Source organism: Nerophis ophidion, linkage group LG04, assembly GCF_033978795.1.
Source record: "Nerophis ophidion isolate RoL-2023_Sa linkage group LG04, RoL_Noph_v1.0, whole genome shotgun sequence".
NCBI classification, from domain to species: Eukaryota; Metazoa; Chordata; class Actinopteri; order Syngnathiformes; family Syngnathidae; genus Nerophis; species Nerophis ophidion.
In genome coordinates, this window is record NC_084614.1 from 3,787,768 (window position 1) to 3,805,570 (window position 17,803).

The 17,803-nt window shown below is 41.6% G+C and overlaps 1 protein-coding gene across 4 annotated transcripts in view; it reads left to right on the top strand.

Moving 5' to 3' along the window:
• Positions 1–3,060: 3,060 nt before the first annotated feature.
• Positions 3,061–17,803, top strand: part of uspl1 (ubiquitin specific peptidase like 1) — a 29,657-nt gene continuing 14,914 nt past the window's right edge. For 2 of the 4 annotated variants that reach the window (XM_061896774.1, XM_061896777.1), the window contains exons 1-5: positions 3,061–3,263; positions 6,657–6,758; positions 9,684–9,835; positions 10,130–10,252; positions 11,495–12,122. In XM_061896774.1, coding sequence (XP_061752758.1) covers positions 9,710–9,835; positions 10,130–10,252; positions 11,495–12,122 — 877 coding nt within the window. In that variant the 5' untranslated portion in view covers positions 3,061–3,263; positions 6,657–6,758; positions 9,684–9,709. The remainder of the gene's footprint in view (positions 3,264–6,656; positions 6,759–9,683; positions 9,836–10,129; positions 10,253–11,494; positions 12,123–17,803) is intronic. The other 2 variants (XM_061896776.1, XM_061896775.1) reach the window with 2 other exon arrangements.

Sequence of the window (17,803 nt, forward strand, 5' to 3'; positions counted from 1 at the left end):
TTTTTTTTATATTTGCATAGTATGTTTATATTATTAATGTTGTAAATACACTTCTTTATTTATCTAGGAAGGCTGTTTCCTAAAGAGGGAGGCATTTTTCTCAGGTCTCAAGAAGGTAAGAAATACAAGAAAGTGTGTTTTTATATTCCTACCCTTCTTGAGACATGAAAGAGGAAAAGTATCTTCCATATGAGGAGGTGTGAACAAGTGAGGACATAAATCATGCTCCCAATAACATTGCATCTAATAAATAGACAATGTCTCATTTGCACCCCTGCTGGTGACGTCTATCAAAAAGAGTTTTTTTTTTTTCAAATGGACTGTGTCGCTTTTAAAAGTGCTCCCCCTCTGGTCAACATATGAAATAACAAGTGTGTGTAAAAAATTGAAATGCGCCCCCTCTGAGCAAAATTAATAAAAAAAATATATATGTATGTATATTGAGACATACTGTAATAACTTGAAGTAAATAATGAAGATTAAAAACCAATTAGAAAACAAAAAAATTAATAAGGTAACTAAAATCAGTCTTTTTCTCACAATGTGTCAACTTTTTTTTGTATAAAATTGGGAACAATTTCTCATATTCTCTCTGTTTTTGTAATATTGCAATATTTTCTCGAAAAATTCTCACTTTTTTATGTAAAATTTTTACTTTTTAATGCAAAATGGTGACGATTCTGATCTTTATCACAATATTGGCAGTTTTTTTTTGTTCTTGTAAAATATTGACTTTTTTTTTTCGTAAAATGATCACCTTTTGTCATAAATAGAATTCTGGTTATTATTATTAGAATATTGACAACATTTTATAGTTTTTTTTTTTATAAAATGGTGACCCTCGTCAATTTAAAAATACGACTCTTTTCACAAAATTGCCAACATTTTAAGCATTTCTTGTAGAATTGCGACTGTTGTTGAGTAAAATTCCAACTTTTATCATCATATTGCACAAATGCTCAGTTTTTCTCGTAAAATCTTTTGATATAACACTGCCAAAATGCTAAGTTTTTCCTGTGAAACTGTGACCTATATATATATATATATATATATATACAGAGAGAGAGAGAGAGAGAGAGAGAGAGAGAGAGAGAGAGAGAGAGAGAGAAGAGAGAGAGAGAGAGAGAGAGAGAGAGAGAGAGAGAGAGAGAGAGAAGGGCCCCAAAGAGGTAGGCATTTTTAAGAGGTCTCAATAAGGTAAGAATTACAAGTATGTGTTTGTGTGTGTGTGTGTGTGTGCATCTGTCTTTTTCTAACCCATTCATCCAAGCAGCGGTCATATTGTACTAAGCGACGATTTCCCCATTAATTTGAGTGAGGATGAAAGATTTGTGGATGAGGAAAGTGAGAGTGAAGGACTAGAAAGAAAAAAAAAATAGGCAGGGCAGTAGGAGCGATTCAGATGTTATTAGACACATTTACTATAATAATTCTGGAAAATCCCTTATCTGCTTATTGTGTTACTAGTGTTTTAGTGAGATTGGGTACCTGAAAGTCCGAGGGGCGTGGCCACGGGTGTGGCGACCACCAGTGTCTCTGAGGGAAGCCACGTTTCACGACGAGGCAAGGCAGCCGGGCTGAGATTTTAATTTTTTTCCCCTCTACGGAGTAAGCATCCGACAGTCGGTGGTGGTCAGCTGCAGGAGGAACGACGCAAACTCAATTCACAACTCTCCGCTCATGTCTACGGTAAGAGCCGAATGTAAACAAGGAAACACTGGCTGTGTTTGTGTCGCTAAAGGCGGCCGCAATACACCGCTTCCCACCTACATCTTTCTTCTTTGACGTCTCCATTATCCATTGAACAAATTACAAAAGATTCAGCAACACAGATGTCCAGAATACTGTGGAATTATGCGATTAAAGCAGACGACTTATAGCTGGGATCGGGCTGGAACAAAATGTCCGCTACAATCCGTGACGTCACGCTCACGCGTCATCATACAAGTCATCACTCCGTGACGTTTTCAACAGTTTACTTCGCGGGAAATTTTAAATTGCAATTTAGTAAACTAAAAAGGCCGTATTGGCATGTGTTGCAATGTTAATATTTCATCTTATCTGAAAGTCCGAGGGGTGTGGCCACGGGTGTGGTGGCCACCAGTGTCTCTAAGGGAAGCCACGTTTCTCGACGAGGCAAGGCAGCCGGGCTGAGATTTTAAATTTTTTCCCCTCTACGGAGTAAACATCCGACAGTCGGTGGTGGCCGGTGGGACTAGGCAAGAAAGTCCACAGCTGCAGGAGGAACGACGCAAACTCACTTCACAACTCTCCGCTCATGTCTACGGTAAGAGCCGAATGTAAACAAGGAAACACTGGCTGTGTTTGTGCAATACACCGCTTCCCACCTACATCTTTCTTCTTTGACGTCTCCATTATTCATTGAACAAATTGCAAAAGATTCAGCAACACAGATGTCCAGAATACTGTGGAATTCTGCGATTAATGCAGACGACTTATAGCTGGGATCGGGCTGGAACGAAATGTCCGCTGCAATTCGAGACGTCACGCGAACGCGTCATCATTCCGCTACGTTTTCAACAGGATACTTCGCGTGAAATTTAAAATTCCAATTTAGTAAACTAAAAAGGCCGTATTGGTATGTGTTGCAATGTTAATATTTCATCATTGATATATATACTGCGTGGTCGCTAGTAGTGGCTTTCAGTAGGCCTTTAAAGCAGTGGTCCCCAACCGGGCCGTGGCCCGATTGGTACCGGGCCGCAGAAGAATTTTTTATTAAAAAAAAAAAAAAAAAAAAAAATATTATTAAATCAACATAAAAAACACAATATATACTTACAAATAGTGCACCAACCACAAAATACTCCCTTTTTCAAGTCAAAAACGTCCCTTTTTCATGACAAAGAAGAAAAAAAAAAAAAGAAAAAAAAAGGACCCCCTCCCCTCCCTCCCGGGCCGCGGGACAAATTATTAAGAGTTGACCTGTCTGCGGATACAAAAAGGTTGGGGACCACTGCTTTAAAGTGCCCTGTCATAATGATCATTAGCGGCGCTGCTGGTGACGTCATCAACCAACTGCACTTCAATGAGGGCAGCACCACTTCCGGTGCAGGGGGAAGACTTTTGAAGGTGCACACGCGCCGGCGGAAGGACGACGTTTTCCAGACGGATCGTCCTGGCTTTATTGAGAGAATATATTCATTCTCAGGCGGGATAGCGAGTTTTTTTTTAACGACTTTACACGAATGAGTGCGGTGGATTCATCCCACGAAGGCAACTTTAATTGACGGCGGACTCTGGTATGTATTCTTTGCAGCTCTGTCGGAAAGAGTCACGCCGAGCACATGCGAGGTGCTAGCATGCTAACACGCTAAGTACTTTGTCACATTTTAAGTTAAAGGTGATTATTTACGTATTTGTTGAGCATATTTTTAGCATGAGTCCAAATAATAAGGTTTTGTTTCTTAGACAGAATGGCGACAAGGTTGTTAAAACTTCCTGATTAATGTCCATGATGCGGCAAAAACACCAACAAAGCTAATTATAGTTTATTATTATTAATCATATTCCTCACTCATGTCACCCTGTTCCCCTTTTTTCTAAATATAATTTTCGAATTTTACCATTCTGAAATAATTTCGTGACTTAAATTGTGAGGAAATAGTTTTTTTTTAGATTTTTTAAAAGCATTTTTTTAGTTTAAAGTCATACTGAAATGAGATTTTCTTATTTAAACATTTCGCAACATTGCCATATGTTTGCTGAAAGGATTTAGTAGAGAACATCCACGATAAGGTTCGCAACTTTTTGAGCGATTCAGACCGAGAAAGCGATGATTTCCCCATTAATTTGAGCGAGGAGGAAAGATTCGTGGATGAGGAAAGTTAGAGTGAAGCACTAGAGAGAGAAAAAGGCAAGGCTTTTTTTTATTAGCGAACGAAAGTTGCAAACTTTATCGTGGATGTTTTCTATCAAGTATGACACGTAGAATGGACCTGCTATCCCCGTTTAAATAAGAAAATCTCATTCCAGTAGGCCTTTAAAACATCCTGATAAATGTCCATGATGCGGAAAAAACGGCAACAAAGCTAATTATAGTTCATTATTATTATTAATCATATTCCTCACTCATGTCACTCCATTCCCCTTCTTTCTAAATATAATTTTCAAATTTGCACATTCTGAAATAATAGTTTTTTTCCGGATTTTTTAAAAACCTTTTTTTAGTTTAAAGGCCTACTGAAATGAGATTTTCTTATTTAAACGGGGATAGCAGATCCAATTAAATGTGTCATACGTGATCATTTCGCGATATTGCCATAATTTTGCTGAAATGATTTAGTAGAGAACATCCACGATAAAGTTCGCAACTTTTGGACTTTTTGAGCGATTCGGACCGAGAAAGCGTCGATTTCCCCATTAATTTGAGCGAGGAGGAAAGATTCGTGGATGAGGAAAGTTAAAGTGAAGCACTAGAGAGAGAAAAAGGCAAGGCGTTTTTTATTAGCGAAGAGAAGTTGCAAATTTTATCGTTGATGTTCTCTACTAAATCCTTTCAGCAAAAATATGGCAATATCGCGAAATGATGAAGTATGACACATAGAATGGACCTGCTATCCCCGTTTAAATAAGAAAATCTCATTCCAGTAGGCCTTTAAAACATCCTGATAAATGTCCATGATGCGGAAAAAACGGCAACAAAGCTAATTATAGTTCATTATTATTATTATTAATCATATTCCTCACTCATGTCACTCCATTCCCCTTTTTTCTAAATATAATTTTCGAATTTGCACATTCTGAAATAATAGTTTTTTTCCGGATTTTTTAAAAACCTTTTTTTAGTTTAAAGGCCTACTGAAATGAGATTTTCTTATTTAAACGGGGATAGCAGATCCAATTAAATGTGTCATACGTGATCATTTCGCGATATTGCCATAATTTTGCTGAAATGATTTAGTAGAGAACATCCACGATAAAGTTCGCAACTTTTGGACTTTTTGAGCGATTCGGACCGAGAAAGCGTCGATTTCCCCATTAATTTGAGCGAGGAGGAAAGATTCGTGGATGAGGAAAGTTAAAGTGAAGCACTAGAGAGAGAAAAAGGCAAGGCGTTTTTTATTAGCGAAGAGAAGTTGCAAATTTTATCGTTGATGTTCTCTACTAAATCCTTTCAGCAAAAATATGGCAATATCGCGAAATGATCAAGTATGACACATAGAATGGACCTGCTATCCCCGTTTAAATAAGAAAATCTCATTCCAGTAGGCCTTTAAAACATCCTGATAAATGTCCATGATGCGGAAAAAACGCCATCAAAGCTAATTATAGTTCATTATTATTATTATTAATCATATTCCTCACTCATGCCACTCCATTCCCCTTTTTTCTAAATATAATTTTCGAATTTGCACATTCTGAAATAATAGTTTTTTTCCGAATTTTTTAAAAACCTTTTTTTAGTTTAAAGGCCTACTGAAATGAGATTTTCTTATTTAAACGGGGATAGCAGATCCAATTAAATGTGTCATACGTGATCATTTCGCGATATTGCCATAATTTTGCTGAAATGATTTAGTAGAGAACATCCACGATAAAGTTCGCAACTTTTGGACTTTTTGAGCGATTCGGACCGAGAAAGCGTCGATTTCCCCATTAATTTGAGCGAGGAGGAAAGATTCGTGGATGAGGAAAGTTAAAGTGAAGCACTAGAGAGAGAAAAAGGCAAGGCGTTTTTTATTAGCGAAGAGAAGTTGCAAATTTTATCGTTGATGTTCTCTACTAAATCCTTTCAGCAAAAATATGGCAATATCGCGAAATGATCAAGTATGACACATAGAATGGACCTGCTATCCCCGTTTAAATAAGAAAATCTCATTCCAGTAGGCCTTTAAAACATCCTGATAAATGTCCATGATGCGGAAAAAACGCCATCAAAGCTAATTATAGTTCATTATTATTATTATTAATCATATTCCTCACTCATGCCACTCCATTCCCCTTTTTTCTAAATATAATTTTCGAATTTGCACATTCTGAAATAATAGTTTTTTTCCGAATTTTTTAAAAACCTTTTTTTAGTTTAAAGGCCTACTGAAATGAGATTTTCTTATTTAAACGGGGATAGCAGATCCAATTAAATGTGTCATACTTGATCATTTCGCGATATTGCCATATTTTTGCTGAAAGGATTTAGTAGAGAACATCCACGATAAGGTTCGCAACTTTTGGACTTTTTGAGCGATTCGGACCGAGAAAGCGTCGATTTCCCCATTAATTTGAGCGAGGAGGAAAGATTCGTGGATGAGGAAAGTTAGAGTGAAGCACTAGAGAGAGAAAAAGGCGAGGCCAGTGACAGCAATTCAGGTATTAGACACATTTACTAGGGGGGCAATCTGGGGGCGTTGACCGAAGGAAGAACGGGTCAAAACGCAACAGGACCTAATTGGTTCCAGCCTCGATAAACGTCCATATTTCCTAATTTATATATATATATATATATATATATATATATATTATATTGCCTAAAGTATTTTTCCACCTGCCTTAAGTGCCATCCTATTCCTAACACATAGGGTATAATATGATGTCGGTCCACGTTTTGCAGCTATTACAGCTTCAACTCTTCTGGGAAGGCTGTCCAGAAGGTTGCAGATTGTGTTTTTGGTAAAAATTTTCCCCCATTTGTCCAGAAGCGCGTTGGTGAGGTCACACACGGGAAGGCGTGGCTGTCATTCTCCGTTCTAATCCATCCCAAAGGTGTTCTGTTGGGCTCGGGTCAGGACTCTGTGCAGGCCAGTCAAGTTCATCCACACCAGACTCTGTCATACATGTCTTTAGAGACCGTGCTTTGTGCACTGGTGCACAGTCATATTGGAGGAGGAAGGGGGCCCCGTTACAAAAATGTTGATTAGCAGATGTCATTAAATACATTTTCGTTAGTTTACGATAAAGTCTTGGCTGTCATATTGCAAAATACTATAATTACATCAAGCGTAACCAATTTTTTGTCATTCACTTTAGTCCGGCTAACTTTCTGGTAGCTTCAATGAGAATATCCACAGACTAGACAACGTTTAAAGGAATGTCGCTTATGCCGATAATTTTTAAACGCTGTATTGCTGTTAACACTGCAGTTAACCGACATTCATTGTTGGATGTTTGCAGAATTGCACAATGTGCCATTCGACTTGCTCGTATGTGTCTCTGAATGTTCTAGTTTTACTTCCGAGTGCAAAGCCTTTTATAAAAGGATCGTTTTGATTTTTATTAGAAAAAGAGTTGGCCCCTTGTTTAGGAACGAGTATCGTCACAGGTAAACCGATACGGAATCAATACCGGTACTGAACGGCACCAATTTTTAGTACTCTTGCGTGTGTTCACAAATTTTATTTTTGATGATACAATCTCATATTTTATTGCAACATTTGTTAAAATAATTATTTTTTAAGTTATCACACAATTCTTATGCTTAAAGGCCGTTGCTATAGTTATTATCAATTGTGCTGAAGTTGTACTTGTCTATCCGTGCAAAGGGACAACTATGCAATTTTGGATTGCCAGTCGTCTCGTATCTGTGTTTGTGTCCAGAACATCGAGTACCGTGACACAGACAAAGCAGAACGAGGGCGATGTCACGAGTGTCATCCCATTTCCATTTCATGAATAATCATACATTGTGTCTAACTGGGGCTGCTGAAATGACCCCCCCTTCCTTCAGAAGCAGCCTCAGTGATGTAACCAGGGACATCCTGAATAAATAGTGGAGCACGTGGGCTTTGCCTTAGAGCGTAGGTTGGAACTCTAAGTGTACAGCCCAATACCTCTCTCCTCATTGAGCTAAATTGAACTCTGTCTCTGCATGATTCCTTGCTTCTTGTCTGTTTAATAGATGTCATCAGTATTGAACCTGACAAATTTAACCTCATTGAGCTAAGTTAAACTCTGTCTCTGCATGATTTCTTGCTTCTTTTCTGTTTAATAGATGTCATCAGTGTTTGAACCTGACACATTTAAACATTAACCTCATTGAGCAAAATCAAACTCTGTCTCTGCGTGATTCCTTGCTTCTTGTCTGTTTAATAGATGTAATCAGTGTTTGAACCTGACACATTTAAACATTAACCTCAATGAGCTAAATTGAACTGTCTCTGCATGATTCCTTGCTTCTTGTCTGTTTAATAGATGTCATCAGTGTTTGAACCTGACGTATTTAATTAACCATTATCTGTTTGTAACTTATTGCGCCCTAAAAAGTGTTACTGACTTATCATCCACCGGCTGTTTGATTGTAACGTTCATTTTAGTTGTAGTTTCCATTAACACATTTTGGAGGTGTTGAAATCGCCGCTTAAAATCGCGAATGCCTACTTGTAGTGTGTCAATACTGTATGTTAGCGTGAAGCTAGTGCATTTTGGGATGGAGTGTTTTGGGAGTCAATTACCTTGTAGGCATTGAAAATTGCAACACTTTGGCAGAAGCGGTAACTCGGGTACCGTAATGTGGCACCGTTGGATTTTACGTGTTTAGATACTTGACAACTACCGTATTTCCTTGAATTGCTGCCGGGTATATAGTATGCGCCTGTCTAGAATTACTGCCGGGTCAAACTTGTTTCGCAAAAAATTATTTTTATTATCGCATGTCTATAATTTCCCCTGGGTCAAACTCGTCACGTCACGAGTGACACTTCCCCTGTCATCATTTTCAAAATGGAGGAGGCTGATTTCAATATTTTGAAATCGCATAAAGGGAAGATAATTAAGAGCTATTCAGTAGGATTTAAGGTCCAAGTTATTGAATATGCTAAAAAGAACAGTAAGCAGCTATGTTTTGTTAGTATACCGTAGCTGCGTGTGTCAAATATGAGTCATTAAATGACTCCCGCCTCCTGGTGGTAGAGGGCGTTAGTGATCCTCCTTGCGACAACTCGGCTGCAGAAGAAGTGACAACAAGCAGCAAGAGTGAGCAGCGATCGTTTATTTTTTCCTCTCGCTTGCACTTTTAACATGGAGGATAACATATCTAAAATAAAACTGTTTTCTAAACTGGACTTTCAATCAAAGCAGGAGGTAATAATGAAGGAAGGTATCCATCGAGACGAAGAGACTTTTAAAACTGAAGAAAGATAAGGAAGACTTCTATAAACAAGTTATCGATGCTTTTGATCAGAAGGAGCTGCGCATGGACTTCATTTATAAGTGAAGTGAATTATATTTATATAGCGCTTTTCTCAAGTGACTCAAAGCGCTTTACATAGTGACACCCAATATCTAAGTTACATTTAAACCAGTGTGGGTGGCACTGGGAGCAGGTGGGTAAAGTGTCTTGCCCAAGGACACACCGGCAGTGACTAGGATGGCACAAGCGGGAATCGAACCTGCAACCCCTCAAGTTGCTGGCACGGCCACTCTACCAACCGAGCTATGCTAAAGATAAGACCATAATAACGTTTTGTTTTTTTTAATTAAATGTGCTTTTCATGATGGTATCCTTACATCACACTCAAATTTATAGGCGCAGGCCTACATTTACTGCATGCCTTTGGTAAGTGCCGGAGTGAGAAGAGGTTTTAAATTAATTAACGTCCCGTCGGAAATTCAAGGAAATACGGTAAACGCTAATCCACTTGTTAATTCTTTTTTTTTTTTACTGATGATTAAAGAGATTGCAAGTGGAACCAGAACCGTAAAAACCTCCTTACTCTCCCGCCCCTCAGGTACCCCGGAGGACAGCCGGGTTGCCATGGTGATACTGATCGAGATGCAGCGGCTGGACCTGGGGCTAAGCGGCGGGACTCCAATGACGGGTGACTCGGCGGACACCGGTTTGGGGGCTCGGGCCTCGCCACTGGTGGGGTATTTGGGAAAAGTCAGTTGCTCTCCTCACTCGCCGTTGTCACCTGCGCAAAGCTGAAATTGTGTTTGAACGCCACTGTGACTCCGCAGTGCCACTCCAAATTACATGTCAAAGAAACCCACGGAAATCTTTTGGTAAAAGGCGAAAGTTGTAGTTTATTGAACCAACATTGGTTATGTTGGGAAGGTACACACGGTTACCGTTGCTATGCAGCGGCCACTGTGTGCTTGCAGCACTACCACAAAGTTGTTTGCATTGAAATTGTAATAATGAAGCGGTGTCTTACATCCTGCTGCTTTGTCGAAGGTTCAGGAGAGAGCGGCGTCTCTCGACACGTGTCCATGGTGCGCCTCCAGGGGCCTGAGCTCCCCTCTGCGCTCGTACCGCGTCAACCTGCACGAGTCCATCACCCTGTGCACCGACCCTCAGGTCAGTCTGCACTCCGCTTGCAGTCACTGGCTACAGAAAAAAACACCACTAACTGTTACCATTTGTCATCGGCTGGTGGGCCGATGTCAGCACAAAAAGTAAAAATGCTAGGCTATATTCTACTTAGAGCGAGCAGTACAACCCTAGTAACCTCTTAAGGCCAAAGCTGTTTGTTTACATGCTTTTTTTTTTATTTCTCTTTGCTTATTGGACCCTAATTAGAATAAAAACTAAAAATCATCTTTTTATATGATGTACTTCAATCAATCAATCAATGTTTATTTATATAGCCCTAAATCACAAGTGTCTCAAAGGGCTGCACAAGCCACAACGACTTATTGGGTTCAGAGCCCACATAAGGGCAAGGAAAAACTCACAACCCAGTGGGATGTCAATGTGAACGACGATGAGAAACCTTGGAGAGGACCGCAGATGTGGGTGGTAAAAATAAAAAAATGTAACTAAAAAAAAATGTTGTTTTTTTCCGGCTTTTGGCTTGCTCTACCGCTCATAAAAGCAATGGGACTCTGTCTGTGAATGGAGCTTGTAGTAACATATTATATAAATATGTAAATATTATATAAATATGTACATAAAGTGTTGTAATTATATTCCAACTCCGAGTTTTTCTTGTTTTTTTTTTTTTTTTTTCCCAAATGCCATTGTCTGTTATACTCTTCTGACACCACCAGAAGGCAGCATACATGTCCACATAAGTGGCCATAAGACCCCACAACTTTGGAAATAAGACCTAAAAGGTACTGTCCACGCATGTGGCCACTAAGCCTTTAGAGGAGTATAGTACCTTTTTTTTTTTTTTTTTTTTTTTTAAATGTGTATCTTTTCTACTGTACAACCCTTTTTAAAAATGCTAGCACCGAATAGCTCGCAGCGTTTAGCGCTTTAATCAACACACTGTGTTTTTTTTTTTAAACCACAACAATGACGTGAATTGTATTTATATAGCGCTTTTCTCTAGTGACTCAAAGCGCTTTTACACAGTGAAACCCAATATCTAAGTTACATTTAAACCAGTGTGGGTGGTACCGGGAGGAGGTGGGTAAAGTGTCTCGCCCAAGGGATGGCGGAAGCGGGGCTCAGACCTGGAGCCCTCAAGTTGCTGGCACGGCCACTCCACCAAGCAAGCTACACCGCCCCAATGAACACAGAAGTTGAATTGACCAGATTACACCTTTAGTTTTTTTTACAATGATGATTAATCGAAAGTGTGTTTCCAAACAGTGCCTCTTCCCGCTGGTCAGTCGGCCCCTAGAGGACATTTTGGCCAGCTTGGTTCCAGCAGCTCAAAGCAGAAAGAGGGCGGCCACGGCCCTCGAAGAAGAAAGGGAGGAGGAGGAGGTCAAAGCCAAGCATCTGCGCTCTGACCCGCCTCCCGCGGCAGACGTCAACAACGCAGAGAGCGGCGCTCTAAATTGCCGCCATGAGGCTCAAAGCGAGGCGGAGAATCAACCCTGCTCGGATTCCCCATTGGGGCTAGACTGTGGTGTTCTAGAGAGTTCTGATTCTACAAGTGGGTCCATGCAGGTTCTGTTGGGGGAAGAAGCAGCCTCTCTTCTCGCCCAAGAAGTGGACACACACCCTTCACAGAGCCCCCCGGCAGCAGAGACGCAGCAGGGCGCCAGGTCCCAAGGCGAGGCGGCGGACCTTGTTTCCGTCCCCGAGCATCTCTTCTGGAGGAACGCTCACAACCTGTGCTGGCTGGACGTCCTGCTGGTGGTTCTGGTCCACTGCCGCGGCCTGAGGAGGTGGAAAGTCCCGCAGGAGCCTCAGCGGGCGGCCGTCTGGCACCTGCTGAGCCGCTACGACGACGCCTGCGCCGCTCTCCGTGCTCGCCAGCAGACAGGAAGTGGTGAGTGCCGTAACTCGGGTCTTCAATGTTCTCCAGGCCTGAAGGAGGCAGGGGTCTCCAAGGTTTTGTTGTCCAAATAAAATCTGTTTAAAAGCAGTCAAAGTGCGAGCAAAAAGACAACAAATATTTTTTTTTAATAATACATTTTGGATCAGGTTTAGTGTTGTCCCCATACCAATATTTTAGTACCGGTACCCAAATGTATTTCGATACCGGACCACAAAAAGTGTCATTGTCTTTATTTTAACAAAAAAGTCTTAGGGTACATTAAACATGTTTATAACTGTAATTTAGTTCTAAAGGCCTACTGAAAGCCACTACTAGTCTGATAGTTTATATATCAATGATGAAATATTAACATTGCAACACATGCCAATACAGCCTTTTTAGTTTACTAAATTGCAATTTTAAATTTCCCGCGAAGTGTCGTGTTGTAAACTTTTGATGACGCGTGCGTTAGGCGTCTCTGGTTGTAGCGGACATTATTTTCCAGCCCGATCCAAGCTATAAGTAGTCTGCTTTAATCGCATAATTACACAGTATTTTGGACATCTGTGTTGCTGAATCTTTTGCAATTTGTTCAATTAATAATGAAGTCAAAGCAGAAAGATGGAGGTGGGAAGCTTTCAGCCTTTAGCCACACAAACACACGGTGTTTCTTTTTTTTTTTAAATTCCCGGAGCTCAAGCTTTACTATGGATCAGAGCGGTCAAGCGAACATGGATCCCGACTACATGTCAACCGGCAGTTTTCGGTGAGAAAATTGTGGTAATAAGTGCAGTGCACTATCAACACCGTGTATGGTGCGGATGGTGTTCTGCTGACCTCAACTGCGGATGTTGTGGATAGGTGGAAGGAATACTTCGAAGACCTCCTCAATCCCACCAACACGTCTTCCTATGAGGAAGCAGTGCCTGCGGAATCTGTGGTGAACTCTCCTATTTCTGGGGCTGAGGTAGTGAAAAAGCTCCTCGGTGGCAAGGCCGCGGGGGTGGATGAGATCCACCCGGAGTTCCTTAAGGCTCTGGATGCTGTGGAGCTGTCTTGGTTGACAAGACTCTGAAGCATCGCGTGGACATCGGCGGCGGTACCTCTGGATTGGCAGACCGGGGTGGTGGTCCCTCTCTTTAAGAAGGGGGACCGGAGGGTGTGTTCCAACTATCGTGGGATCACACTCCTCAGCCTTCCCGGTAAGGTTTATTCAGGTGTACTGGAGAGGAGGCTACGTCGGATAGTCGAAACTCGGATTCAGGAGGAACAGTGTGGTTTTCGTCCTGGTCGTGGAACTGTGGACCAGCTCTATACTCTCGGCAGGGTTCTTGAGGGTGCATGGGAGTTTGCCCAACCAGTCTACATGTGCTTTGTGGACTTGGAGAAGGCATTCGACCGTGTCCCTCGGGAAGTCCTGTGGGGAGTGCTCAGAGAGTATGGGGTACCGGACTGTCTTATTGTGGCGGTCCGTTCCCTGTATGATCAGTGCCAGAGCTTGGTCCGCATTGCCGGCAGTAAGTCGAACACGCTTCCAGTGAGGGTTGGACTCCGCCAAGGCTGTCCTTTGTCACCGATTCTGTTCATAACTTTTATGGACAGAACTTCTAGGCGCAGTCAAGGCGTTGAGGGGTTCCGGTTTGGTGACCGCAGGATTAGGTCTCTGCTTTTTGCAGATGATGTGGTCCTGATGGCTTCATCTGGCCGGGATCTTCAGCTCTCACTGGATCAGTTTGCAGCCGAGTGTGAAGAGACCGGAATGAAAATCAGCACCTCCAAGTCCGAGTCCATGGTTCTCGCCCGGAAAAGGGTTGAGGAGGAGACCCTGCCCCAAGTGGAGGAGTTCAAGTACCTAGGAGTCTTGTTCACGAGTGAGGGAAGAGTGGATCGTGAGATCGACAGGCGGATCGGTGCGGCGTCTTCAGTAATGCGGACGTTGTACCGATCCGTTGTGGTGAAGAAGGAGCTGAGCCGGAAGGCAAAGCTCTCAATTTACCGGTCGATCTACGTTCCCATCCTCACCTATGGTCATGAGCTTTGGGTCATGACCGAAAGGATAAGATCACGGGTACAAGCGGCCGAAATGAGTTTCCGGGTCTCTCCCTTAGAGATAGGGTGAGAAGCTCTGCCATCCGGGAGGAACTCAAAATAAAGCCACTGCTCCTCCACATCGAGAGGAGCCAGATGAGGTGGTTCGGGCATCTGGTCAGGATGCCACCCGAACGCCTCCCTAGGGAGGTGTTTAGGGCACGTCCAACCGGTAGGAGGCCACGGGGAAGACCCAGGACACGTTGGGAAGACTATGTCTCCCGGCTGGCCTGGGAACACCTCGGGATCCCCCGGGAAGAGCTAGACGAAGTGGCTGGGGAGAGGGAAGTCTGGGTTTCCCTGCTTAGGCTGTTGCCCCCGCGACCCGACCTCGGAGAAGCGGAAGAAGATGGATGGATGGATATTTTTAGGCCATGTGACGATACACCATATATATGTGGAGATTTTTGCTTCACCCTTGAATGAACACTTGATGTATATAATCACAGCAGTATGATGATTCTGTGTCTACATTCAAACATTCTGCTTCATACTGCATTCATGTATGCTACTTTTAAACTTTCATGCAGAGAAGGAAATCACAACTAAAAGTGTATTTATTAAACAGTTATTTAGCAGTGGCACAAACATTCATGTCATTTCAAAAGATTGTCAGAGACATTTTAAAACAAGCTATGAGTGCACTTTTGTGCATGATGTCACTAAGATGACATATCAAAACACTAAATTAAAGTGCACTTTTTGTATAGAACACTAAATAAATGATAAATAAATGGGTTGTACTTGTATAGCGCTTTTCTACCTTCAAGGTACTCAAAGCGCTTTGACACTACTTCCACATTTACCCATTCACACACTGATGGAGGGAGCTGCCATGCAAGGCGCCAACCAGCACCCATCAGGAGCAAGGGTGAAGTGTCTTGCTCAGGACACAACGGACATGACGAGGTTGGTTCTAGGTGGGATTTGAACCAGTGACCCTCGGGTTGCGCACGGCCACTCTCCCACTGCGCCACTACTACAACAGTTTAAAACAAAGTCCACTTTTGTGCATGATGTCACTAAGATGACATCAAAACAACACTAAATTAAAGTGCACTTTTTGTACAGAACACTACTACAACAGTTTAAAACAAAGTGCACTTTTGTGCATGATGTCATTAAGATGACATCAAAACAACACTAAATTAAAGTGCACTTTTCGTACAGAACACTACTACAATAGTTTAAAACAAAGTGCAATTTTGTGCATGATGTCACTAAGACAACATCAAAACAACACTAAATTAAAGTGCACTTTTTGTACAGAACACTACTACAACAGTTTAAAACAAAGTCCACTTTTGTGCATGATGTCACTAAGATGACATAAAAACAACACTAAATTAAAATGCACTTTTGTGCATGATGTCATTAAGATGACATCAAAACAACACTAAATTGAAGTGCACTTTTTGTACAGAACACTACTACAATAGTTTAAAACAAAGTACACTTTTGTGCATGATGTCACTAAGATGACATATCAAAACAACACTAAATTAAAGTACAGTTTTTCTACAGAACACTACTACAATAGTTTAGAACAAAGTGCACTTTTGTGCATGATGTCACACAAGATATTTCAACAAGTGTCAAATAAAAATGAGCTGCATGATAGGAAATCAAATAGTGTGTGTCCTTCGCTTTGTGGTAGGTTTCTGTGGATGTTATCTCCTTCTGTTGTTGACTTTTTTTTTTCATACATTGTTGATGAGAAAATGGTTGCTTGGGCATTTTGTGGGTGTGGCACCGAATCGAAATGTTGACATGCGGAGGTCCAAGCACACCTCATTCTCTAGTGCAGGAGTAGGGAACCTGTGGCTCTTTTGATGACTGCATCTGGCTCTCAGATAAATCTTAGCTGACATTGCTTAACACCATAATTATGAATAATTTCGCTGGTAATCATAGTACTAAAAATAACGTGCAAAATTTAAAACATTCTCATGCATTTAAATCCATCCATCCGTTTTCTACCGCACCTGTTCAAGAAGCCGCATTAATGGTAAGAAGTATTTTATGTCACGATGGGGGGGGTCGTTCCCCCCCAGGAAGGCGGACGGACTACTCGGGACATGGCATTTAGGTAAAAACATGATTTAATTTAAACTAAAAAAAAGATACAAACAAAAATCGCTCACAGCGGAGGCACAACTTGGGCTAAGGAAGAAAGCTAACGCATAAACAGACTATGAACATAAATCAAACAAAAGTTACTTGGCATGGCATGAAGCACGAAACTATGGCAAGGCATGAAACAAGTCAGCACAGAGCAAGAAAAGATCAGGGCGACTGACTGGCAAAGACGAGCTTAAATACTGCCTTTGATTAGTGCTCGGGAAGCAGGTGAGCGGGCATTTTGTCCACCAGAGACAGGTGGACAAAATGAGTAACCAAGGAAACCAGACAAAGGAGTGGAAACAAACAGGAACTTAAAGAGTCGAAAGGACAAACAGCACATGGCCAAACAAAAACATGATCAACAGACATGACATTTGATTTTTTATTGGTTAGCTTCAGAATAACAATGTTATTAAAAAGAATAAAAGACTTATTATACTCTAAAAATGTTGGTCTTACTTAAAAATGCACACATTTTGTTGTATTCAGTGTTAAAAAATATGATATGGCTCTCACTGAAATACATTTTGAAATATTTGGCTTTCATGGCTCTCTCAGCCAAAAAGGTTCCCGACCCCCTGCTCTAGCGGGTGACTTTTCGAATGATGCTACTTATTAGCAGTGCTGCTACTTTTTGTAGCAACACTTTTGGCGCACATTTGACATATTACAGTTGTCTGTTCAACATCTTCCCGCTTGAAGCCAAACCACCGCCAGACGATGGACCCCCTGCTGTTTTTCTTGGGAATTATTTCTCCCTTCATTTGTTACCAGATTCGCACCATCTCTCTCTCTCGTATTACCACTTGCACCACAGCTAAGGTTACCCATGCTGCTACCTCTCTGCTCCTGGGGCAGGACATACCGGTACCAAAATATTGGTATTGTCACAACACTGCACTTAATATACCGTATTTCCTTGAATTGCCACCGGGTGTATAGTATGCGCCTGCCTTGAATTACTGCCGTGTCAAACTCGCTTCGCAAAATAATTAGCGCATGCTTAGTATTACCGCTGGGTCAAACTTGTGACGTCACGCCCTGTCATCATTTTCAAAATGGAGGAGGCTGATTCCAATACCGGTAATTTGAAATCGCATAAAGGGAAGAATATTAAGAGCTATTCAGTAGGATTTAAGGTCCAAGCTACTGAATACCGGTATGCTAAAAAGAACAGTAAGCAGCTATGTTTTATTAATATAGCTGTGGAGTGGTGGAGCCGACGGCGAGCGAGCGGAAGAGCGACCTGGACTGAGGTTTTATTGAAAAATAAACAGTCAAACTGCTCAAGCCATGTCCTTCCTTGGTGGTCCTGGGAACCCGCAAGACGACGGCTTGAGACCGTCACAATACCGTAGCTACGTCTGTCAAATATGAGTTATTAAATGACTCCCGCCTCATGGTGGTAGAGGGCGCTAGTGATCCTTCTTGCGACTACTCGGCTGCAGAAGAAGTGAAATGAGTGACGTGGTATGTGCTGG